General features: G+C 40.1%; 1 protein-coding gene across 1 annotated transcript in view; it reads left to right on the plus strand.

Annotated features, from left to right (window-relative positions):
• Positions 1-1,337: 1,337 nt before the first annotated feature.
• PDZD9 (PDZ domain containing 9) overlaps positions 1,338-27,483 on the plus strand; it is a 57,338-nt gene continuing 31,192 nt past the window's right edge. Inside the window, exons 1-2 of the mRNA XM_044088933.1 lie at positions 1,338-1,503; positions 16,221-16,404. Of these exons, the coding sequence (XP_043944868.1) occupies positions 1,338-1,503; positions 16,221-16,404 (350 nt within the window). The remainder of the gene's footprint in view (positions 1,504-16,220; positions 16,405-27,483) is intronic.

Consider the following 27,483-nt stretch of genomic DNA (forward strand, 5'->3'; position numbering starts at 1 on the left):
ACAAAATGGACATACTGACGTCATTGTGGCTTTGCTATTGTTAGCCCTGTGGTGTTGGGTCATGCGTTGGGTTCAGGTAAGTGTGCGGTTGGTTTTATGTTAGGGTTAGGGGCGGTTTAAGTGAGTTAGGGTTAAGGCGCAGGTTAGGCATGTATGCAATAGTGACAAATATTGGGGTTAGGGGCGGTTTAAGTGAGTTAGGGTTAGGGCGCAGGTCAGGTGAGTGTGCGATAGTGACGGACCTTAGGGTTAGGGTTAGGGTCAGGGTCAGTTGGTAGATATTAGTGTCTTTATAGTGACATATTAGCATTATTTGTGTTTTCAGGATTTTGTGTTTCAGGATTTTGGGCTTTCAGGATTTTGAATTTTCAGTCTATAGTTTTCAGGATTTTGATTTTCAGGCTTATAGTGTTCCAGGCTTCTGATAGGGAACCATATATATATATATATATATATATATATATATATATATGTGTGTGTGTGTGTGTGTGTGTGTATTAAAAGGGTGCAGGGGACTTGCCTCTGCAAAAAAATAAATAAATTAACAACAATTTGGGGGTAGTTTTTGTTGATATTTTCTTTTTCACTCTAAAAACAACTGATATTTTGTGGTTAGATGGGGCTGTTGTTCATTGAATCATACCACATTCATACATATACATACACATACACACACGCACACACATGCACATGCACACACACACACTCTCAGAGTAGAATACACTTAGAAAAGGGGTGCTGTACTGGGGTATTTAGACCTCAATGAATTTAGATCACATCTCCTGTGCCTGTGCTCTCTTTATTGACTATTCAGACACTACAGCTAGGTTGTTCTCTGGACTTGAGTGACACCTGTGTGACTGCTGCAGAAGTAATGTCGATTTTGTTGCACTGTCAGCTTTTCTGACAGCAAATAGCCGGACTTCTAGTTATTTCCTTCACAAATATGTAAGTATTTCTGTATCTTGGGCCCCAGGAAGAAACTGCTTCCTGATTCTAGAATATTCAAAATACATGAAGAATACTGCTGTCTTGGTATGGTATGACCATAACACATGAAGAATACTGCTGCCTTGGTACGGTATGACCATAATACATGAAGAATACTGCTGCCTTGGTGGGGTATGAGTGGCTACTGGAAGATGTTTGAGCAGAAGCCATATTCTCACTTCCACCCTCATATGCATATGACATAAAAGTTGTAAGAAAACTTAAGTAGTCAAAATGCAGACTTCCACATTTTTTCATTTATCACTATATAAAAGACATAAATAAATGTGTTTTGGAATTGCACATATAAGCCGTACAGTAAATGGTTCTAATTCTGTATTAAAGAAATGTTGGAAGACATGTGTGAACATGACATGAGCACCACAATAGAAGCAACTCTGTACAAAGAACCCAAAGGAATTGGACTAGCAATAATTGAGAATGGACCATTTCTTCAGATTCTGAAGCTAATCGACTATAGCCCTGCAGCCAGAAATGGAAAACTAATTCCAGGTAAAAATTCAGAAAATTGTTTCAGTCTGTTCCATGTCACACATTCACATGTCAGAATTTTCCCACTATCTGTGTTGTAGGTGAAGTATGCTCAGTCCTTTTTACCATAATATTTTTTCAGCTTCAGAAATCTGACTAGGAGTGCCAGTTGTAAATAATGGTCATAATTCATCTTCACATCTCTAAGCTGCAATAACATGCTACACAGTCATGTATGCTGTCATACACATATACATGCACAAACTCAAACACACACATTTATGAGTTTGCTTTTATTACTTATTATGGATGCAGTATGTTTCCCAGATGTTATTTACATCAAATGTCATTTCCCTGACTGAAGTTTTCAGTTGGCATTATATGGAAAAATCAAATAAACAAACAAAAAAAGAAAGTATTTTGCACTTTGTGACATTGTTCTAGGCATGGACACCTGATGCTCCTCGGAGAAGTGGTTGCTAACTTAGTATATACCTTAACTGAGGATGGGAGTCCTTGACAGACTTTCACATGCTCAACGAGGAGCTATACATTGGTTAGCTTGAAGCTGAGAGCCATCCCTATTTACCAAAGGCCATAAGTAAAAGCATCTGCTGCATACCACACCATACCATACTATACTGTACTGTACTGTACCCTGCCACACCGTACTGTGCCATATAGCATACCATGCCATACCACACTGTAGCATGACTTATCAAAATGTACATCAAACTACACCATCCTGTACCACACTGTACTTTGCTATACCATACCACATCACACCATAACATAACATAACACACCACACACCATAATATACCATACTATACCATATATCTTGTCATATCAAACATACCATAGAGTATCATATCAAACCAATCCCACACTACATCCATACCATATTATACAAATAATGCTACACCATGTCATACCATACTTTACTATGATATATGGCATTACAGTGTACCTTTCATGCCATACCATACCATATCATACCATTGAACTATTGACCTGGATACACTTGTACATGATTTCTTGTTGAGCCTTTGTGAGAAGTATACTGCAATAGTTTAAATAACAATACTATCTAGACAACTCTTCCTTTGACTTTGTAAGGTGCTGCCTTGCCATGTGTACCAACCACACTGACTGCTGATCTTTCTTGGAAGCAGACAGCTGAACTTAATTAGTTAAGGTCATGTCCTGTTAGGCAATCTGGATGTCAGATGCTGTGAGCAGCAACTATGCTCTTTGGGTTGAAAAGCATTCTGCCAGCTGGAATGGTTTTGAAGCCAAATAAGTTTTGTTTTTAATGTAGTGAAAACAAGACCAGTGTGCAGAACTGCTTCTGGGTTCATTTTGTCTAATTTTCTGTGAAGATTTGTGGGAATTATTCTGGGAGACTAGAGAAGAGTCACCATAGAATTAATAAGAGCATTATTGCATTCTGATAATAAATACTGGAAAATAGAAATGGATTAAAAACTGATCCCTGAGTATACTGCAGGTGTGTTTTTGGGGGGCTCTGAGTGTTTGTACAGCATACTGAGCACACTAGTGTAAACAGCCTTTGAGTTATGTATTTGTCTCACGTTAAGTACTGCTGTTCCTCACCCAGACGCTTCTCCTTTATGATCAAATCAGACCAGAGGCCATCATATTTTTTTTTCCTAAAAACCCAACATAAGACTGCATCCAACATCACTGCAGCAGGGATTTCTCTAAGGCCAACCATCTAGCACTCTCTCATGACCTAGGGAAATTAAAAAGCTATACCCTGGGTACTCTATAGCAAAAGACACCACTTATAACACTGACATTTACTCCCACCTTAATGCTGCTATTGAAGCTTGGTATATCTATGTCAAACGATGGCAAATTTAAGAATAAATCCCTATGGTGTAACCTCACAATCAACAAACCATAATAAAATAAAAAAAGATCTTTTACTAAGGAATAAACTCAAATTACCACTTTCTACATGTGATCACAAAAAGGGTCTGCAAAGAGTTTAGGAATAAGATCAAATGTTGCAAACTCAAGTATGAAGTGGTTATTGCAATCTCTTCCAAAGAAGGTAATAAGACCTTCTCTAACTACAACAAGAATCTTGAAAGCAATGCTCAGTACTACACATAGCTAATCCTAAGTGGTATCATCATCTCTGACCCAAAAATATATTTTGGTCAGATTTAAAGTGAACCCTGTAGTTCCATTCAATTGTCATTACAAGAGACATCTCTGCACATTTTTCAGTTTCTATTTATTTACCCTGGAAAAACATCTGCAAGTGTGTTTTTTTTTTCATTTTTTCCATGAATTTCATCAGTATCATCAATAATCTTATTTATAATCAATGATCTTATTGCTAATCAATAATTTTATTTATAATCAATGATCTTATTTATAATCAACGATCTTATTTATAGTCAATGATCTTATTTATAAGCTATCTGATGGTGTTGAAAAGGAGGCTTTCCATCTCACCTGGTATTTTTGTTGAGTCACACCAGACGAAAGTCATTCAATCAAAATAAATTTTCTAGAACTTTTAGTCTGCTCAGTGATGCAGCAGCCAGAACATGCCTTTGTTTGCCTATGTTTCCATTTCCTTGATCAGTACAGCCACTTGCCCTGTATTTCAGCTTGTACAAAATGCGTAATTTTTTTCTTCATATCCATAGCTGTTCCTAAACATAATAAGCGTAGCTCTGAGCAGTTCCCATGGTGAAAGTCAACCTTCTCCTCTGTTTTTTACAAACACTCCTTTTGCTGCATTTTGCTGCATGAAGTCATAACTAATGGCTGACATTCTAAAGGGCATATCTAGTCACTCCTGCAAAATTATTGTCCCACTTTATACCACACTGGTTTGACCGATTATTCAATACACTGCTGCAATTTGTAACTTTCAAATAAGCCAACTGAAACAAGTTGAAAAAGCATAGTGATTCCTTATCAGAAAAATCACAAGACTGGAAACTTTTAATGATTGAGACAGATATCAGGAACTGTTAATATGTTCTGTTTACAATAGGTTACTTAGAGGTGACCTCTGTTTGGTGTATAAGGCAATATCTGATCTGGCTCTCTCTGAGCATCTATGCCTGGAATTTACTGCTGGGGACACTAACACTAAATGGAAAAAAATAATACTAAAATTAAATATCGGTAACAGAAAAATATAACAGACACATTGCATAATGCCTTCCAAGAATATGGAATATACTTCTCTGTAATAATCAGAAGAAATCAGCCATTAACTTCCTTCAGAAATAAATGCTTGGTGCTTTTTGAGGGTAGGCTTTTTCAGGTGATGCTGCATTCAAGGCTTAATATAAAACTTTAAATAGTAGCTGTTAATTTGACACAATTTTTTATAGACAGGAGGGGGGAAGATATTGACTACCAATTAGTAATTGACGGAAGGGATTGTGTTGTGGCAAAGGAGTATTTCTAGGAGATTTGAGTTACTGACTTAGAAATGCGTCACCGTGATGTTTAGAGTTTTCCACCCAGGGAGACTGAAATAGTGCTGAATCTGAACATAAGTGAGGTGACTAATAGTTTGGAGGCAATATAAATCAAGTTGTGAAACTTTATAGGAATATTTGATGTTTACAGGAAAAGGATCAGAACTGCCGCTACAAATGATGTCAAATGTCAGCAATGCAAATAGGAGGTGATGGAGACCCCTAGACAATGCATGGTAGAGATTTTGGTCAAAGTTCCAAGGATAGTTAAAGGACTGGAACAGATAATGATCCATCTTACTGAGTTGGAGAAAAGTTCCAAGGATAGTTAAAGGACTGGAACAAATAATGATCCATCTTACTGAGTTGGGGAAAAGTTCCAAGGATAGTTAAAGGACTGGAACAAATAATGATCCATCTTACTGAGTTGGAGAAAAGTTCCAAGGATAGTTAAAGGCCTGGAACAAATAATGATCCATCTTACTGAGTTGGAGAAAAGTTCCAAGGATAGTTAAAGGACTGGAACAAATAATGATCCATCTTACTGAGTTGGAGAAAAGTTCCAAGGATAGTTAAAGGACTGGAACAAATAATGATCCATCTTACTGAGTTGGAGAAAAGTTCCAAGGATAGTTAAAGGACTGGAACAAATAATGATCCATCTTACTGAGTTGGAGAAAAGTTCCAAGGATAGTTAAAGGACTGGAACAAATAATGATCCATCTTACTGAGTTGGAGAAAAGTTCCAAGGATAGTTAAAGGACTGGAACAAATAATGATCCATCTTACTGAGTTGGAGAAAAGTTCCAAGGATAGTTAAAGGACTGGAACAAATAATGATCCATCTTACTGAGTTGGAGAAAAGTTCCAAGGATAGTTAAAGGACTGGAACAAATAATGATCCATCTTACTGAGTTGGAGAAAAGTTCCAAGGATAGTTAAAGGACTGGAACAAATAATGATCCATCTTACTGAGTTGGAGAAAAGTTCCAAGGATAGTTAAAGGACTGGAACAAATAGTGATCCATCTTACTGAGTTGGAGAAAAGTTCCAAGGATAGTTAAAGGACTGGAACAAATAATGATCCATCTTACTGAGTTGGAGAAAAGTTCCAAGGATAGTTAAAGGACTGGAACAAATAATGATCCATCTTACTGAGTTGGAGAACAAAGAAGAAAAGAAGAATTTAATGTTGCATTGAGGTTTGGAGATAGAGGAGAGAAGTAGCCTGTTGAGCTTTCTGTGAAACATAGTGGCGGAATCGATTGGTTTCTCCAAGGATTTTTCAGCTGTTGCATCACTAAAACACCTGTCACTGTCTGAAAGAGGAAGTAGATATGGGGAGAATGAAAAGGCCAGGCAAAATATTGACTGAGTATTTGACTTGTTATAAGAGAACACAAGTATTGTGGAAATTGTGGCAACCAGGTAGAAAAAATGGTGGTGCAAAGGAAGTGGTGTTCATGGAGCAAGACTATTCACAACTGACTTTAAGGAGCCATTCTTTGTAGGTGTTATAAAGGACAGTAAACACAAAGGACTTAAATTTAAGTTGTCATTTCCTGTAATGTTATTATTATTTTTTTTATGTACAGCAATCCAGACTGAAATAATAAAAAATAAAGCAATTACTAGTTCAACAGACACAGGTGAACCAAAGGAAAAGGACACAGGTGAATTGAGAGATGCAGATATATTTTGGGAAGTGGAAGATAAGTGGGATTAAAAGTGTCCCTTGACTGAGACCCTCCTTTAGCAGCAGTGACATGAAGTAAGTACAAGATGGTTAGTTAGACTGAGAACTGCAACAAAAACTGTCAGTATGAAGAGTAGAAGGACTGCGACTTGACACCGTGACAGTAAGGCTACAAAATGAAGACGGGGTTGGGAGTATTTAAAAATAAGGTAAATAAGGACTGTTTGAATTATGCTCTTCAATGAATGTGCTATAAATATATTTTTGTTTTCCCTATTCAGCTGAGAAAGACAGAAACTTACGAACTCTGCTGTGTTGAACAGTACTGGCCAATTAAGAGGCAAACGATGATGAGTTCCAGATGGAGGCTAAAAAGTTTGTTTAAATTTCATTCTCTGTTGAACCCATTCAAAATATTCATTGTAAACAAAGGGCTGTCGTCATTATCTCAGTCTATGTCTCACAGCAGGGCTGCAGTGGTGAGGAAAAGAGGGCGAACCAGTAGCAACTGCAGGACCTACCAGATAAAGCAGCATAAAATGTGTTGGTTTTAATAATAGGGAACCTGAATGTTCATATTGGGACTGGCAAAACAAGATATGAGGACTGCTTGGGTCCACATGGCTGGTGCAGTTGAAATAATGAAGGAGAAGACGTTCTAGACTTCTGGCGGGTGCACAGCTTAATGGTGACAAACACGTGGTTCACCAAAAGAGATAGTCACAAGATCACATGCAAGAGTGGACAGCATGCAATGCAGGTAGACTCCTCACAGTAATTAAACCAAGTGGGGTCAAATCAGAGATTGCAAAGTCATCCCCAGTGAAATGGTTGATCCCCAGCATAAACCACTGGTGCGTACAATAAGCAGCAAGCAATGGACAACGAAGGTTTTAAAGTTAACAGTAAGTAGTCTGAAGACCTGGAAGTTGACTGGAGTGAAAACACTGGAATTCAGATAAATGCGCAGGTCTGTAACACCACATGAAGATGAAGAAATGGGTGGAGCCAAAGAAGAAGAATGTTACCATCTCAAAACAGCATGTGCTGATAGAACATATATGTGGCCAAGCCAAGTATGGAAATAAGGTACAAAAGAAAATATTGTAACAGAATGTAAAAGTCAGGGAAGTTATCAAAAGAATGAAGGAGTGCAGGAAGAAGTGTGAGTCAGAAAAGACAGGCCAGGCTAAGAGGGAATACTGTTTGGCTGAGGTCAAGAGAGCAGTCACAATGGCAAAGAGAAACACATCAAAGAAACTACCAAATTCTGGAAAATGTCTCAGCAGATGGCACAAAGAAGTTCTACCAGACTGCAAGGGAACAATAGAAAGATAAAAAGATAGTTATCAGAAGCCATTCATACGGATACCAGCAATAATCTGCTTGTCATTCCAGAGAACTTTAGGGGCAGATGGAAGGAGTACTTCAAGAAGCTTCTGAATAAAGAAAACCCCAGTGCCCCATGCACAATCAACAATGAAATAGGAAGAAAAACTTACAGTACAAGAAATACAAAGTGCACTAAAGAAATGCCAGGAAAGTTATAAGCTCAGATGAGGTCATGGCAAATGGGAAAATCAGAAGAAGGTGGAAAGTGAGATAGAAGGGAAAATAGTGGAACAGGTTAACAGCTTCAGGTATCTGGGATGTATGAATGAGACAGAAAATGTAAATTAAGAGGTCAATGATGCAACAGGAGGTGCTGAAATGCATTAGGGGTAGTATATGACAAGAATACTAAAGAAGTATAAAACAGTGGTGTAGTCAGTGCTTCTTTATGGTACAGAAACCCAAGAGTGGTTCTAGAAGCTCGAGATGATGGAGATGAAGGGCCTAAGATGAGTAGTGGAATGCACACGGTGACACTGTGGGACAGATGAAGAAATGAGGGCATCAGAGCTGAAGCCAAATGCTCATTTGCAAGGAAAGTCAAGCAGAGCAGATTACAGTGTCTTGGTCTTGAGTAAGAAAGGAGGAGTTGATTCAGTAAAGCAGATTTGAGAGACAGGAAGATGGCAAGAAAAACTGAAGGCATTTCAGTCAAGAGATAGATGGATTGCGTGAGAGAAGAGTTGTGACAGTCAGGCATGACTGTTGAAGGTGAGAGTGGCTCTGAATCAAAAGAGGTGATGGAAATTGATGTGACAGCCTGTTCCCATGTAATATGGAAAAAATGGGATGATGCTGATGATTGTGATGATCAACAGTAATGCATACTGTTCCATTTTCCAGTGACTCCACATGTTCTGCATTGATGTCCATTGGACGTATCTCCTCCAGGTGTGTGCACACTGTCTTAAATAGTTTGCAATGAGAAGGCTGCTGACAAGAGTGCCTGTGAGTTGAATGACAACATCCGGTGTGCCTCATCTCTGTGGGTGTTACAAGAGCCCTGCTTTGATTATGATCTTCATTCCTTAAGGAGGAAAAATATCCTTCTAGGAGATAACTTAAAATGGATTTACCAGTTGCTCCTGGGTCCAGCTCTTTATCAGATCATTAAGGCAACTTTGAGGATCTGCATTTTTCTATCATCATTTAAGGATGCTTTAGTGACCCAGCCCATGAAGACATCTTCTAAAAAAAATCACAATTTTCTTGGTAATTAACATCTCATTTTGAACTTTCAGTCTATTGATCAAGTCATCAGAAAGGCAGATTGCATATGATTTGAATCCTCCTTGAAAAATGAGTCTCCTGGACCATTTTTAATCTCATTTCCTGACTGATAGCATAAAAACAACCATCTCTAGAGTCACAAATTATCTCTTTCTCTTCTGATCTTCCCTTATCTCTCTCTATGACATTTGACGTGGTGGATCATTTTATCCTTTTAGAATTATTTTGGTCCTACTGTGGAATTTCCTGAATTGTCCATTATTGGTTTGCCTGTTACCAGTTAGCATGTATCCAGGAGTGATGCCTTCTTTTTCCTGCCCTCTAAAATGTGGGCACTGCATGGTTCTGTTTTGGGGTCCAGTTTTGTTCTATGAATATGTGCTGTAATTTAGAGACCTCATTAATGAGAAATGTTTCTGGTAACATTGTTACACAGGTGGTACTCAGCTTTGCCTCTCCTTTGCTGAGAAGCACATGGTGATGAATGATTCCTTGGTAGACAAGCCATACTCAAGCCATCATTCAAGACAGAACAATTGCTTGGAGCTCAACACTTCCAAGTAAGAGGCTTTAGCTATCCATGTCACTTTGTGGACCTTAGCAGCTCCATATTAGAAATGTTACGTTATTTCTGGGGAGACAGGCTGGATTTTGAACATAATGATTTGTTGTGCAATGTTTTATCAAAATTTAAAATATACTGAGTAAATTTATGTAAAGTCTTGTATTATTGACATTCAACTGAATCGGCTGCAACTTTGCTGACCCTCTTTTTAATGCCACTTTTGAGGTTGAGTAACTTAAGAGTAAGAAGAAAAGGTGATTTTTTAATTACTTTTTCTCTTCTCCAAGTCTGTCTGACCCTGGAAATAGTATAGTTGGAGATTGGGAGCATGAGAACAGAGCTCCCACTTTGCAGGATGTAAACTCCTGCAAAACTGCATGTTATATGAGTTTTGTGGATAGTATTACATGTTGGCATTATGTGGTTGCATTGTTGTGAGTTTTTTTTTAGTTGCAATATTATGAGTACGGATTTTTAAAGACCTGATGTTTTATTAAAGACCCACCTGCACTTGTGTCAAAGGTCTGCAGCAACAGAGTGATCCCCAGTGAGAAGATGCAATTTTCAGACAGCATAGAAACATGAAACACACACCTACATTCATGGAGGCTCTCAATAAAAATCTGCTCAAGCAACAGAGACCTCCAAAGCAGAAACGCAAGCAACCTCCACCCCCAAACACAACCCAAATGACACATAGCCCACAAACTCAGTCTGCCACTCAACCACAGCCCATAAGGCATAACAATGTACCCAACACTCTAGTCATATGTGACTCTATAGTCAGGCACACTGATGTTCCACTCACCAGGCTAAACAAGGAGAAAGTTACTGTCAGCTGCCTGTCAGGTGCCAGGATCTGCCACATAATGCACGCACTCAGGTCACTCCACAACAAGTAGAAATATGGCTCTGTCATTGTCCATGTTGGTGTGAATGACCTGAGATGTACCTCCCTAAACTACATGAAAACAGACATGGAGGAGCTCTCCAATCTTGTAGCCCAGACAGGTATGACCCTAGCCCTGAGTAGCATCCTGCCATCACCCAGAATGATACCATAGTACAAGGACAAAATGATTGACTTCAACAATTGGCTAAGCTTCTAGTGTCATTCTAAGGGGATCCAGTATCTGTTTGCCGGGGTTGACATGATTGACAGACCACAATGCTTTGCCAGAGATGGCCTGCACCTGTCACCCTTGAGATTCCAGATACTGGCTAAGGCTCTTGCCACCCCTATAGTGCCTTTTTTAGGCAGGGTTCAAATGACAACTTCACCACTTTAACAGGTACAAGCAAGCAAAATCTGAGGGTAATGCTACTCAATGCTAGAATTCTGAACCTCAAAATGCATTCACTCGAGGCACTCCTTAAAATGGAGAACATCGACATCTGTGCAGTGACAGAGACCTGGTTCAAGGCTCCAGAGAGCAACCCTGCATTACCAGGCTATAATTCATACCACACCTTTCGGCCATCTAACCTGGACTGAAACACTAAAGGCAGGGACGTGTCCATATTCATTAAGGATATCTACACCTCCAGGCTAGTTGCTCAGCATAATGCATCTGAGATTATCCAAGTGCAACTAACTTTGGGCAAGACCGCAATCCAAATTGTAACTTGCTACAGATCCCCCACCATACCCCAAGATTCCCACTCCTCATTTCTTGATACACTGGAAAATATTAGGGTACAACCCAACACCCTAATAATGGGCAATTTCAGCTACCCCACCATTAACTGGTAAAACTACTCATGTACCAACTCTTTTGCTCAACGTTTTCTGGAATTCATAAATTCCAATGCCTTGGATTAACTTATCCACACCCCCACCAGAGGCAGCAATATCCTCGACCTGGTCATTACCAACATGGGCGACTGGTGTTCCACACCAGAGGTCAATTCCTCATTGGTCAGATCCGACCACAAGCTAATCACCCTAGACATCCACATTCTGCCCCCACCCCCCATTAGGGAAACCACCATAAAATATTTCTCCAAAGCCAACTTCACGCTTCTTAAGACAGAAGTGGCAAACTTCACAACACCCATGCAAATGGACAATAGAGGTACAACTGCTGAATCCTACACAAATGCCCTTTATAAGCACTTACACAAGTGCATGGATCATGCTATCCCTAACAGAACCAAGATGCTAGCCTCCAAAAAAAGGAAGCCAATCTGGTAGTCCCCTGCCATAAACAAACTCTACAACAGAAGAAAGAAACTGTTGCAAAAAAGAGCAAAATCCCATGATTGGAGGAACTCCCTGGTCAGCCTCAGTAAGAAGCTGAGATCCTTCATAAAATCCTCCAAAGCTAGTTATGAAAACAAAATTGTCAGTGATTCTAAAGACAACCACAAAGCATTCTATAGCTATGTCAAGAATCTCAATGGCAAATCTCAGATCTGCTCTGAGTTACAGCACAATGGTACTAAATATATAGAACCAACTGATATTGCCAACATCCTGGTAGATAGGTTCAGTGCTAACTTTACCCCCACAATCACCCCCTAAAGGGCCCATCTCTATACCGGAAGAATGCAAAGTTCCTGTAATCATGGCTGCACAGGTACAAACCACACTCTCCAAAGCCAAGAACACAGCATCCATGGGACCTGACAACATCCTAGGCTGTGTTCTACATGAACTGCAGAATGAACTGGCACCCCACCTAAGCACCATGTTCAGTCATAGCCTCACCTCAGGCTTTGTGCCCACTGAATGGCGCACAGCAATGGTTATCCCACTCCACAAAGGGGGAGCCATCACAGACCCCAGAAACTACCGGCCCATTAGCCTAACAAGCCTGGTCTGCAAGGCCATGGAACTTATCATCATGGATCTTATACACAAAGATACTGGTAATCTCCAAACTCTGGACCCCACCCAGTTCAGGTTTGTAAAAGGCAGATCATGTCTCCTAAATCTGATAGACTTCTTTGAAGCAGTCACCAAAGCCGTAGACGAGGGTAAGGTGGTTCACACAGCCTATCAAGATATCGCCAAGGCTTTTGACACCATCCCCCACTCTGGAATTATAGATAAACTCACTAAACTAGGTATAAATCCTTATGTCACAAGATGAGTTGCCAACTGGCTCACTGACAGAACCCATATTGTGAAAGTAGCAGATTCCAAATCTGACTTCAGACCAGTGACAAGTGGAGTACCAGAGGGTTCAGTCCTGGGTCCTCTCCATTTGGTATCCACTTTTCTGAAGTACAGGCTAACGAAGTTTGTAGATGACTGCAAACTAGGAGCCATAATCGAAACTCCTAATGATGTGGACATCCTACAAAAGGGCCTCACAGAGACAGATGCCTGGTGTCAGAGCCATGGCCTCAAGCTCAATGCCAAAAAGTGCACTGTCATCCCCTTTGGTAAAAACTCTGTACCCATGAGCTACCACATAGGTCGTAGTCTACTTAACACTGAAAGTGTGATAAAAGACCTTAGGACACAGGTGGACAGTAGTCTCTCTTTTGATAATCACATCACCACAGTAGTCAGGAAATCCTTCTATGTGGCACGCCTCATCACAAAAGGTTTCTCATCCAGGAAAAAAGAGGCCATTGTTCCCCTCTACTCGTCACTCATTAGACCCATTATAGAGTACAATGCCCCTTTTGGTATGTACCTCACAAGACATCTACAATAACTGGAAAGGCAGCAGAAATGCCTCACAAAGAAGATTACCGGCCTCAAACAGATGCCATACACAGACCATCTCAAAAAACTCCAGCTTTACTCCGTCGCATATCGCCTACTCTGAGGTGATCTCTGCCTAACATGCAACGCTATGTCAAACCCAGAGCTGGTGGACATGCTCCACTTAAAGAAATCCCAATCCCTCCGAGCTACACGCTCTAGGTACCTAAACCTTGTCACTACAATAAACAGAACATACTGGAGGGATAGATTCCTGTCCCAGAGACTTCCCATACTCTGGAACAAGCTACCTATCTATATCAAACAAAGCTCCTCATTAGCACTCTTCAAGAAAAATCTTGATGATTGGATGGGAAATAGGAAATTCACCCCAGGGATCATCTCTGTGACTCTGCTCGACAGAAGCACAAGAAAATAATTTTCTTGGGTGGCGAAAGTCAGGGTACCTTTTTGGCTAGGCTTATATAGGCCCTAGGGCCAATAGCCAAGTACCTACCTATGAACCTATGAACCTATAAGTGATGACTGTTTTAAAGGCTGTTTGCCTGTCATCTTAAGAATACATCCTGAATAAATACCATATTCCATTTGAAGACCTCCCTGTGGCAAATCAAACCTTGATATCACATTATGCCTGGACTATTCTAGTAATGTGTTGTAAAACTTTCTGACAAAAGCTGAATGCCTGCAGCTCGCATAGAACTCTGCTGCCTTTTTTTTTTTTTACCAGACCATGCACTATCATCATAGCATCTAATTTGTGGAATCTGCACTACCCACCTGTATGCGCTCATGCAGCATTTAAGATTCCATTCTTCATATTGCTAGGTTACATGACATGAGTCCCTCCTGTATAAAAGAGGTACTGATTCCCTTCCTCTGATCTATGCTCTCCACTGACCCATGCATTGGCTCTAAGTAGTTTTAAAGGATGCGGCTCGTGACCTCTAGGCTGTGATACTTGACATACCAGATGCTATACCACTGAAATCTACTTTGTCATAAGATGCAAGAGTGTACCTCATGGGTTGAACATGAAGTCATCTCTCTTCTACCTGGCATATCTCTCTACAGCTAAATAATTTGGACTCCGATGACATTTAACTACATTTTTAATTACTGATATCTGATTTTATTATCTACTATTCTAGGTATTATCCACATTATTCAATTTTCAGTGTCATATGTTTCAATGTTTATTTTATGTACCATGCATAGATGTAAGCACATTAATAAATTATTTATATTTAAGCTAATATTTAGCCATATTATAAACCAGTATTTTCATTTGTCACTTGTCATCACGGAGTATAGGTGCAAAAAAGATGTTTGTAAACAGCCTTTATTGTTATACACTAGGAAGACACTGTCCAGACAGATGATTGTTTACAGTCAGGACAGGTATATCATTTACAACCCACTGTCTCTAAAAGTAGTTTCTAATTACTTTGTTTTCTGTCATGATAAATAACAAAGCCTCAAGGTAAAAAAGTCAAGGTTCATTTCACTAAAGTAGTATGTATTTCTGCTCATTGCTATTACAATGTATCACTGCAGGATACATGTTACATTATTGTAGAATCCACTGTTTGCACAGTGCTATTACAATGTATCACTGCAGGATACATGTTACATTATTGTAGAGTCCACTGTTTGCACAGTGCTATTACAATGTATCACTGCAGGAGACATGTTACATTATTGTAGAGTCCACTGTTTGCACAGTGCTATTACAATGTATCACTGCAGGAGACATGTTACATTATTGTAGAGTCCACTGTTTGCACAGTGCTATTACAATGTATCACTGCAGGATACACATTACATTACTGCAGGGTCCACTGTTCGCTCTTTGTAGAAAACTTCACACTAAACATCAGTTTTTGCAGCACAGAAAGATCTGGTTTGGTGGTTCTCTGTGGGTTCTTATCATAATCACCAACAGAGTTCTTTGTTTGGGTATTTTACTGCCTGGAACCATCCTACAAGTAGCACCAACTGCAAAGATCTGTGCTGAAAATAAAATAATGCAGCTATACAAAGTGATCACCACCATAAAAGTACAGTATATAATCAAGGTAGAGACTCTTAAGCAGACAATGTAGTCCCCTCTTCCAACCAACTGAAAAATAATGCTTGTGATGACTGAAAATCATGATTTTGTTGTTGACTTTTTCATATCTACTTGACTTCGTACAGGCAGCCCACAGGTCCATTAAATAAATGGGTTAACAATGGAAAGTTGGAAGGAAGCCAGGGTATATTCCCTTTGTAAAGTATGTATGTACTATTGACTTCAACTTAAAGTTGTACTCTCACATGGACATGGCTGCTGGTGAAACCTGTCATTTGGTAGAACAAGGGGCAACAAACCATCCTGCATAGCATGCATGTTGAAAAAGCCGCTCTCTCTCTCTCTCTCTCTCTCTCTCTCTGTCTCTCTCTCTCTCTCTCTCTCTCTCTCTCTCTCTCTCTCTCTCTCTCTCTGTCTCTCTCTCTCTCTCTCTCTCTCTCTCTCTCTCTCTCTCTCTCTCTCTCTCTCTCTCTCTCTCTCTGTCTTTCTCTTTCTCACATCTAATACAGTAAAAATGCCACATTACCATCACTAATTTGTCTTTATTATTTTTGAAAAGAAGAAATGAACACTGAATGTATAAGTACTAAATGAATACTATAACTGTTTAACTGAAATATTTGCAGGGGATGTTATCACGAAAATTGGGTATGCAAACGTCTTGGGTTATAAACTTCGTGAGTTTCAACAGCTGATCAATGCACTTCCTATTGGTACAAAATTGCGGATTATTGCCTACAGAAATTACATTGACTTACCCAAGGCCTGGACCACTGAACCAGCTATATCCAATATACTAAATACAATGAGGTATGTACTTATTTTTCAGATATCTGTTCTAGATTATGAATGCTTCATTTGCTACCTCTGTCATCTCTTAAGTTTGAAGGTCACTTTCTTATTTTACATATTTATATCTTAGCTGTTAAAACACAATACTCAGGCTTAATTTATGGTGTCATATACAGATATATTTTCATACATGATGTGTGTTAATACAAGAACAAGTTTTGCAGTATTCTGAAAATGGCACTTTAGCAAGGTCATGGATCTCAGTAGTTCTCTAAACAGTGAACAATGGCCATAGTAAAACATTCACCTTGTATCAGCTATTCTATGGTATGTTCCCAATATGTCTCATTAAGATGATAACCTGCTGGTATTGGACTAAATGAATCTAATGTGTTATCATCTTTAGAACTATTGTAGACAGGGTGGGTTTATTTTACTGTTTTGTTGTCTTTACCATGATTTTTTCTGTCAGTTTACTGCTGTTCCATTTCATTGATTTTTCTGCATCATAGACAGTAATTTAAAAGTACTAAAAAGAGAAAAACTACATTTTTTCAGGGGGCAACCCCTCATGCAGCCCCCATGAAGGGGGTTTATCCCTACACCACTTTACTCATCTATAATAATTCTGTTTTGTGCAATAGTACAGAAAGGTGAAAAACCCCACTGAAGTGCAGCCCACAACCACACAATAAAAGTGTGTTTCCAATAAGCCAAGGATGTTGTTGTGTCATTCGGCTTTTCCCGGTTAGGGATCGCCACAGCGGAACTCCGGTCCGCTAATGATTGGCAGTTGATTTTTACGTACCGAGTTGCCATCTCTGATGCACAACCTTCAATGAAGGTACACCCATTCACGCATGTCTCCATGCAGAAGACGGTCTAGCTGAGAATCGAACCGGACAGTGTCTTACTGTGAGGCGACAACGTTAATAAGCCAAGGATAAAAAAAAAAAAAAAAAAAATAGTAAAACTGCAGTAATAAGAGTGCAGGATAACCACTTTCATTTCCATTTTCCTAGACCCCAAATGACTTACACACCTACAGTATAAGAAACCTACCAAGTGATGTAATATGTAACTGTGATCTAGTGTAGGATTAGCATATAGGTCAGCAACCTTTGCTAAGCATCAAAGTACAATACAGAAGTTCAGATAAGTTATTAAAATTAGAAAGACTAAAAAGGCATGAATGCAGTTTTCACACAGTCTGCTTTAAAAATGTTATACTTATATAATGTTGCACACAGATATATTGCAAATTATAAATATATCTGTGTTTCTGTGATATAAATGTGCTGCATGCATGAAAAAGGCTGCACATACAGTTACACAGTTTAAAATATATAGCATGTGACTAAGTACATACCTGTAATATGTTATTTTTGTGGGCTTATAAGGTATGCAGAATATCAGAATGCTGTGGATTCTGTCTAATAACTGAGGACATACAAAATTTTTTTAAATGTTTGGTGATGTGATATTGCATACTACATCAACAGCATAGCACTATGATGGTATTTAAAATAACGGGGGGAGTGGGATGTGTGGGGGAATGCATACAATGCACATACCATGAGGAGTGGGGAGACAGGACTGTAAAAGATGAATAAGGGTAAAGAGGAGTGACTGACATGGAAGAAGGGAAAGTAAGGTATGGGAAGGTCAGAGGGGCATGGGTAGGACTAGTGAGTTATTGGCAAATGGTGATGGAGAACTAGGTTGGGAAGAAACACATAACATAATGGGCACCACAAAACAGAAGAAGGGTGGTGCAAAGCAAAGAAACAAGATGTAGCAGGCATACAATAAACCTGTATATAAAATAGGAAGGGAGCATGTGATGGCACCAAAAAGCACTAACAAGGGAGGGGTGCAACCTACACTCATGACCCACTGCACCAACAATTGCACCGATGTATAAATCATTGCTGCAGTGCTGTCAGCTGTGTGCATGAGCACCTAACTAGGGGTCCAGGAATTACTAACTGTGGCACAGCATGTGGAGAAATACCTGTATAAAAGGGATACCACTGCACATGCACAACCACACATATGAACAACTGTACACATGCCCTAGTATTGAGCTCTGGACATGTAAGCAAATGGCAAAGACTACATGTAATAAAGATCCAGACATATGTAGGATCACACATATGGGAGCCCTAGAGATGGGAAGGAAACATCTTGCTAAAAAGCAATAATGCAAGTATGATAATCACTGACATACATAGCAGTGTTCTGCTAAAGTAGCAACAAAATCTGCCTGCTGCATCAGAGCACCAACACTGCATATATGCAGGACTCTGGAAGTAAATGCTACCAAAAAGATAGAACACATGTTCCATCTTATGGACATTAATCAGGCCCAGTGCATGTACAACACAAGTGTACACATCTACTAGGTCTGATATGCTGCAGCTAATTGTACCAGTACAAAATGCACAATGGTATGTAATATGGATCTGTGCACTATACATGTGGTGTTATAGGCCTACTGTGGCAACAACATGTTTACTATGCATCAATACTGTGATGTGTCATGTCCGACACCGTATAGACAGGACTATGTACATGTATGCCTAATAAGGTTAGTTTTACCATGTGCTTGACATACACAAGTGTAATGTACACCTGTATTACAGTACTGTCAAGTCTGGTGCAAACAAGTACCAGCTATTTATGGAAACCTAAACTGTTGCTACAGGAAAGTAGCTCTGCAGTTGTCATGTGCAAATGTAACAAATATGTGCAGCTATAAATCACACACAAGTGCATATTTATTTATTTATTTGACATTTGTTGACCGGGATAGTCCAACTGGGACAGAGCCCTTTTTCAGCTAAGGCCCGAGGAGAAAAGCTCCAATGTACAGTAGAAGAATACAAAAAGTCATGCTATTTACACAATACACAACAGAAGAATGCAAAAATAGTGGAACACAAATTTTGCTAAATACATGAATAGAGTTATGATTGTTAATTGCATTTAAATAGGGAAGGCAAGTGAGAGTTTAACACAGATGCAGTTAGATAGCAGCTTAGTGTTGTAATGGAGTCAGAGCAAATGGAGGGTAGTTGAGGCTTGAAGGTGATGTAAGTAGGATAAGTACGGGGGGAGTAGGAGCAGTGGGATTTGGGGGGAGTTTGCAAAGTTAGTGTAGAGGGGTGATTATGAGTAGATAGGTTTATGGATTAGCAATTGTGAGGGGTCCTAGTATGAAATTGGTAGCCTGTGAAGAGTTGGGAAAGGTTATCTACTTACTGACAAGAGGTAGGTAGGAGAGAGCAAGCCTTGTGGTATAAAGGTAAAGGGTGGCAGGAAGGAAGCATGAAGGGAAGAGGGGGGTTGATTGGTAGTAGGGAGGGAGGATGAGATGGATAGTAGGCTGATGAAGGGAGGGGGAGAGAGGTCTGAATAGTCCAAGATGTGTACCAGGTTCAAGGGGGGAGGTTGCAGGGGAAAGTTGTGAGGTGGCTAAGTAGTGCTTAAGAGAGATCTTGAAAGTGTGGGTCTGGGGTAGGCTTCTTAGAATCAAGGGAAACTTGTTCCAGAGGATGACTGGAGAGTAGCTGTATACGTTCTGTCCTGCACATTTGTTAGATTTGTAAATTTGTAGCAGATGTTGATCTGAGCTCCTTAGTGATCGAGTGGGAGTGTAGAGGGAGACTAGTGAAGACAGACTTAGACAAGAGGAAGGTTTGTTGAGAATGGAGTGGATAGTGTGAAGTTGGGTAAATTTGAGGTGGTTTGGAAACTCAAGCCAGTGTAGTGGCTTGAGAGCCAGACAGTGGTGAGATTTGGGTGGTAAGTTTGCAGCAAATCTAGCCACTTTGTTGTAGGCAGATTCAAGTTTGGAGAGAAGTGTAGACTGCATATATGCAACTACATGGTATACCATATGTGCAAGCAATGATGTGGATGTTAGAATGTGATTGTTTGTTTACAGAGCATCTATACACAATAGCCACCATGCAGCATGTGTGTAAGGCATAAGGAGTATATGTAATATGATGTCTGTAGTTGTATGCCGAACATCTGTGTGTAAATGTGTGTAAAAACACATCATATGGCCAAAGTTCTGAACAAAATCAGCTATGCACTGGCACATATGGCTCAGTATATGAGGAATGTATATATGATGTATATGTGAGTACATGTTCATAGGTTCATAGGTTGGTACTAGGCTATTAGCCCTAGGGCCTATATAAGCCTAGCCATAACAATTCCCTGGCTATTTCTTCCCACAATATTTACTTTCCTGGTCCCCTGTCTAGCAGGGTGACTGACGTGATCCCCGGGGTGAATTTCCTTTCTCCCATCCAATCGTCAAGGTTCCTTTTGAAGAGGGCCAAAGAGGCACTCTGCTTGACATGTATGGGCAATCTATTCCAGAGTCTGGGGAGTCTCTGGGTCAGGAATCTATCCCTCCAGCAAGTTTTGTTTATTGTGATGACAAGGTTTAGATCCCTGGAGCGTGTGGCTCTGAGGGATTGGGATTTCTTTAAGTGTAGCATGTCCAACAGCTCTGGGTTTGACATGGCCTTGTATGTTAAGCAGAGATCGCCTCTGAGTATTCGATATGCGACAGAGTATAGCTGGAGTTTTTTAAGGCAGTCAGCGTAGGGCATCTGCTTTAGGCCTGGGATTCTTTTAGTGAGGTATTTCTGCGGCCTTTCCAGTTGTTGCAGATGTCTTGAGAGGTAGATACTAAATGGGGCGTTGTATTCTATAATGGGTCTAATGAGGGATGAGTACAGTGGGACAATGACCTCCTTTTTTCTGGATGAAAAGCCCTTAGTGATGAGGTGTGCCACATAGAAGGATTTCCTGACTGTTGTGGCGATGTGGTTATCGAAGGTGAGACCACTGTCCACCTGTGTCCCTAAGTCTCTTATCACACTTTCAGTGATTGGTGTACTGCCACCTATATGGTAATTCACGGGTACATGTTTTTTCCCAAAGGGGATAACTATACATTTCTTGGCATTGAGCTTGAGCCCATGGCTCTAGCACCAAGCATCTGTTTCTGTAAGGCCCTTTTGTAGAGTATCCACATCATTTGGGGATTCAATAATGGCTCCCAGTTTGCAGTTATCTGCGAACTTTGTTATCCAGAGTCCCTTAGTGTTGGCCTGCACTTCAGAGAAGTAGATGCCAAACAAGAGCAGTCCCAGGACTGAACCCTGAGATACTCCACTTGTCACTTGTCTGGAGCTGGATTTGGAGTCGGCTACTTTTACAGTGTGGGTTCTATCAGTAAGCCAGTTAGCAACCCATTGGGTGACATAGGGATTAATGCCCAGCTTAGTAAGTTTGTCTATGATTCCAGAGTGGGGATGGTGTCAAAGGCCTTGCCAAGGTCTAGATAGGCTGTGTGGACCACCTTACCCTCGTCCATGGCTCTGGAGACTGATTCAAAGAAGTCAATCAGGTTCAGGAGACAAGATCGTCCCTTCACGAACTCAAACTGGGTGGGGTACAGTGTTTGAAGGTTGCCAATGTCTTTGTTTATAAGTTCCATGATAATACGCTCCATGGCCTTGCAGATAAGGCTTGTCAGACTGATGGGATGGTAGTTTCCGGGATCCAAGGTGGATCCCCCTTGTGGAGTGGGATAACTGCAGCTCTGCGCCACTCAGTGGGCATGAAACCTGAGGTGAGGCTATGATTAAAAATGACACTTAGGTGAGGTGCCAGTTCATATTGTAGTTCATGTAGTACACAGCCCAGGATGTCATCTGGTCCCATGGATGCTGTATTCTTAGCTTTGGAGAGTGCGTTTTTTACCTGTGTGGCCGTTATTACCGGAAATTGGCAATCTTCCGGTATTGAGATGGGCCATTTAGGGGGTGAGAGGGGGGTGAAGTTGGCACTGAATCGATCTGCCAGGATATTGGCAATATCCTTGGGATCAGTATATTTAATGCCATTCTGTTTTAGCTCAGAGCAGATCTGATCATTGCCGTTTAGATTCTTGACATAACTATAGAATGCCTTGTGGTTGTCTTTGGAATCTTTGGCAATTTTAGTGTAAGGCCCTTTTGTTTGAAAATCATGCATACAACACAATTGTGTACAACAGTACCAGATTTGCCATAAACATGGGTCCATTATAATTAGGAAGGCATATAAAATATTACATGACAACTATAAGAATCAATCAGAGGAGCATAGAAAAGATTGAAAAGAGGGACTGGAAAAGCAATTTACAAGAAAACAATGGGAAAACATATGTATGGCTCCCAAGTGTACAGCCAAGTCCAGAAGGTTTAGGATCTTTGCTTGGAACACACAGGTATTTTTATACCCCAAGCAGACTTAAAAAAAATAATTCCTTAAGTAGATAGCAAATGTTGGTGGTGTGATAGTGAAGAAAGAGGTAACTAGGAACATATGTTTTTGAAAGTGTAATGAGCTGGCAGATTTTAAAAAATCCCTGCAGAGTACTTGTCAAAAATATTGGGTGAGCAAATGGCTGTAAGTAAGGAAATGATTCTTTTGAGCTGGGATACAGGATCTCAACTGGCTAGACATAGGAAGACCTTATTAAGTTTAATGCTGTTGGCCACCAAAAAAGCAATTGCTAGAAAATGGAAACCAAAGTCCTCACCAACTGTATTTGAGGTATTGAATATTATAAAAGAGAAAAAATAAGTGGAAGAGGGATGTTTCGAAAAGGGAAGGAGCAAATTACATAGTAGTAAATAAAAACTGTGGGAACAATACATGCATAATAATGTGGTGAGGAGTGAGGTGTAAGGGAAGACAGGAATTCAGCATTTTTTGTAATGTTGGACTGATGATAGTAGCAAAGAAAATATATGTGCTATATATTGTATTTAAATAGAAAATGTTAAAATGGTTTGTTTTCTTTTCTGTTAGTATATGTTTACCTATGTCTTAAGTGATAATTTAATACAGGTGTTAAAAAACATTGGTGCATCACTATTTAATACAAAGCATGTAATGTCATCAAATTTACAGTCATGCAAGCAAAGTACAACAGATGTCATAGCTTCAAGAATGTGACTCAACAATTCTGCACATGTGAGGGAAGAGAATAAGGGAACTGCATGTGCAGAAATAAAATGTTATATTGTATGGCGGCAAACAGACATGTGGACACGTATTGCATTCCATGGCCTTAAGTGACCTTTCTACTAATGTGTGAAAAATGTGAATGTGCCATGCAGCAATATACCCCTGTATATGGAGGAAACAGCTGCAAATGGCTCACACAAGAATGTAACTGTAATTCAAGCATAAACATTGCAATGTCAGGATGTACGGACTCTAGAGAGAGAGTCCCAAAATATGATATGTGTAACTGTGATGAGGAATTGTACAATTACAACCCACCATTGGTCAACAGGGCAACATACAGACACACTGATCTGAAGCCTACATGCACATATGACATGGCACTGTGCGACATGGCAGAATGCCTTCAACTGTGGAATGTGCAAGCTGTGGAAAGGCAAAACCCAACTAAAAGGGGAATATGTCTGTATAGAGTAGCCTATACAGTGTAAAGCAATGAAGATGTAGACCACATCCTGACAATGATGCCATTTCTCAAGTAAATATACACTGCCAATATGGCAGGTAATTTAAGACAGAAATGAATCCATGGTGGCCAGTTACCGATATTGTCAACAATGACCCTATAATAGAGAAGCATAAGTAAGTGGTAACACTGTGCTGCAGTACATATGAGTGGAAATGCTTCTGCTGGACTACACATCTACTATGCTGTAACACTGTGTATGTGTGCACAATGCTATGTCAATAGAGATGCCACAGCATAATAGTGTAGTGTCCTGCACACAACTGTGGATCAGGAATGCAAATAACACTCTTAACCATCTTGCACAGGATAAGAGGTTTACATATCACAGCCAGTGAGAGGCATATGCCATGTACAGCAAATTGTGACATGGCAGAGGGTATCATAGGAGCACAGCCTGTAGGACAGTATCAGTGAAATTACAGGGAAAGCATCACTGCCATATGGTAGAAGTGCACAAACATGTGCCATGATATCAGTAATAATAAACTATGTGACTATCATGTGCAGGATACATAAAATATTGAAGGAATGCAAAGATTATGCTTACTGCCATGAGGGACCTTTTCCTAGTGGTGCAAAAGCTCATGATGAGTTCTGTAGCAACCTCCTAGAGACAATCACCCATTACACAGGTCATATCACTGAAAAACTGGCCCATCATCATGATCTGCATCTGGCCTTGAACAATGTCCGGAATGATCTCTCTCATCAACTCCTGGAAGTCTTCTCCTCATTGTGGGACATGCTTTATTACTCCTCTAGAATCTGATGGGGATGCTTCCTCCTCCTCTGACTCAGGCTCATCTGGCATGGGTCAGGCATGTCTCTCCCACAATAGTGTGTCGATTGGTGACTCGCACATCATGGGTCCTTTGTAAAATGCAAAGAATAAAACTGGAATATTCTGTAAAATTAGCCATGTATTACAGTTATTGCTATGCAATACAACACTGTAAAGCAAGTGTGCCCTCTGTGCTATTAATCACAAGTTTACATTATTATTATACCTATAAAACCTGTACAGTGATACACCTAAAAGGAGCAAAACAGGAATGGAGGCACAAGACCCATATTGTGTGACAAGTGTTACATATGAATCACTTAAGACAATCATTGTAGTAACAGGTTAGCTAATAATGAATGTTATGAAGGATATAAGGTATGATTCTCAAATAATACCACGATTTACTGAATAAAACTCACAATGGTTTCCTGCAGTCAAAATGCTTATGAGACACATAATATGTGTAACACATACTGGCAGTCTGTCAAATAACAGATAGTAGAGAGGTATGCACCTATGCACAAACACTGGGTTCTAATCTGAATGCAGAACACCGATGCACAGAAAAGTGTCATAGCTCCTGCCATATACTCGTGGAACAACTACATACACTTTGGCAGGCCAGCAGGGACATACACATTCATGCTTCAATATGTAAGTGAGGTCAGGTATTACTACTTACAGTACAATGTCTTGAAGACGGACTTTGTTGTATATGGTGAATGTAATATATTATAACACACATTTGGAGGATAGATCTACAGCGAACAGCAATTGCACATGCTGCACAGTCAGGTGCATGCTGGTATGCCTTAAGCCTGGTGATCTAGCATAGTGAGAGCTTGTTGCCCAGCAACCTACAAGTAAGTGTACATGTCAATTACAAATGTAGTACATAAAAACTTACATAAAAACTAATCTGAAACATAATCTCAGTGGGTCTGTGACAACTGAACTAGCTGTGCTATGTTCAGGTCACAGTGTACACTAATATGTCTGCTGTTGTTATAGACTGTGGAAGTGAGATATTAAAATATATACATATCTTCTGCCCGCATTTTCAAACAGTAAGCAAACACCAGAATGAAAATACTTGCATTCTACACAGACCTACACTTACTGCAGGTAAGCTATGATCCCACATTTATAAACTGAAAATAAAGTCCCCGATCTGAGTGTACTTTATACTCACCACCACATACTGCATCAAACCCCCTCAGAGGTGGCACAAAAGACAGACTTCCTCTCTAGCAAATATTACTTACCCCTACAAGCTGTATTACACAATTACTAAGCATACCTCATTGAGCAAAATAAAGAACTGAAGGTGCACAATCTGACATACCAGAACAGGGATATAGAGCTCGACTGTGTATTACACTGCTTCACACACACACACACACACACACACACACACACACACACACACACACAAAAGAAGAGTGTACAGATTGATATATGGTAGCTCAACAAAATGTAAACACTGTAAGATTATTAATCAGACCTTACGAACAAGCAGCAAAGAGGTATCGCACAGTATAACAGCAAATATAAAATACATGCATGCCTTGTAAATTGTCCCCATTACTAAATGCCATGTGATCAAGTAGTGGTGCATGATGGGAGTGCATACAATATTCCTAAGTATCTAATGTAAGCTACTGGTAGGAAAATGCAGCAGGAAGGGTGACTGCCAAAAATACATTTCAGCAGTTGCCAATGTGTACAACCATAGTAACAGATGCAGTTCTTATTTTTCTCCTATCTGTGCTCCTTGGGTCGCTGCATCCACTCCATCATCATCTGTCAGGTTTTTGCTACTTCTTCTTTGGCTATTTGAAGACAAGAGAAAAACACTAGTTAGCACATATGAAGAAAACAGCTGACATCATCATTAAAATATGCTAGCTACTGAAAATATTACAGAATCGATGACACATTTCATAGGTTCATAGGTTCATACTAGGCTATCTGCCCTAGGGCATTTATAAGCCTAGCCAGAGTGTGTTTGGCTTTCACCACCCATTTTAAATTAATTTTGCTATGCCCTTTTTCGAGGTTAGTATACTGTGCCTCTGTCTAACAGTGACACAGAAGTGATACCCGGGGTAAACCTACGATCTCCCATCCACTCATCAAGATTCCTCTTGAAGAGAGTCAATGAGGGACTGCCTAACCTGGACTGGGATTTTATTCCAGAGTGAAGGGAGCCTCTGGGTTATGAATCTGTCCCTCCAGCATGTCCTATTTATTTCAGTGCTGAGGTTCAAGTCTCTCGAGGGCGTAGCTCGATGGGATTTAGATTTTCTGAGGTGCAGCATGTCCATTAATTCCGGGTTGGACATGGCTTTATACGTCAGGCACAGATCGCCTCTGAGCAGTCGGTATGCCACTGAGTAGAGCTGGAGTTTCTTTAACCGGGCAGCATATGGCATCTGTTTGAGCCCTTTGATCCTCTTGGTGAGGTACTTTTGGGGTCTTTCCAGTTGCTGCAGGTGTCTGATATGGTACATCCCAAAAGGGGCATTGTACTCAATTATGGGCCTGATGAGGGATGAGTAAAGAGGCACGATGACCTCCCCTGATCTAGATGTGAATCCCTTCATGATTAGGTGGGCTATATAAAATGTTTTTCTAACCACTTTGGCCACGTGGTTGTCAAATGAGAGATTGCTATCAACTTGGGTCCCCAGGTCCCTAATTACTTCTTCTGTACTTAATGGATTACCACCTATGTGGT

Source organism: Protopterus annectens, chromosome 12.part0 (genome assembly GCF_019279795.1).
Source record: "Protopterus annectens isolate FY-2018-M chromosome 12.part0, PAN1.0, whole genome shotgun sequence".
Lineage (NCBI taxonomy): Eukaryota > Metazoa > Chordata > Ceratodontiformes > Protopteridae > Protopterus > Protopterus annectens.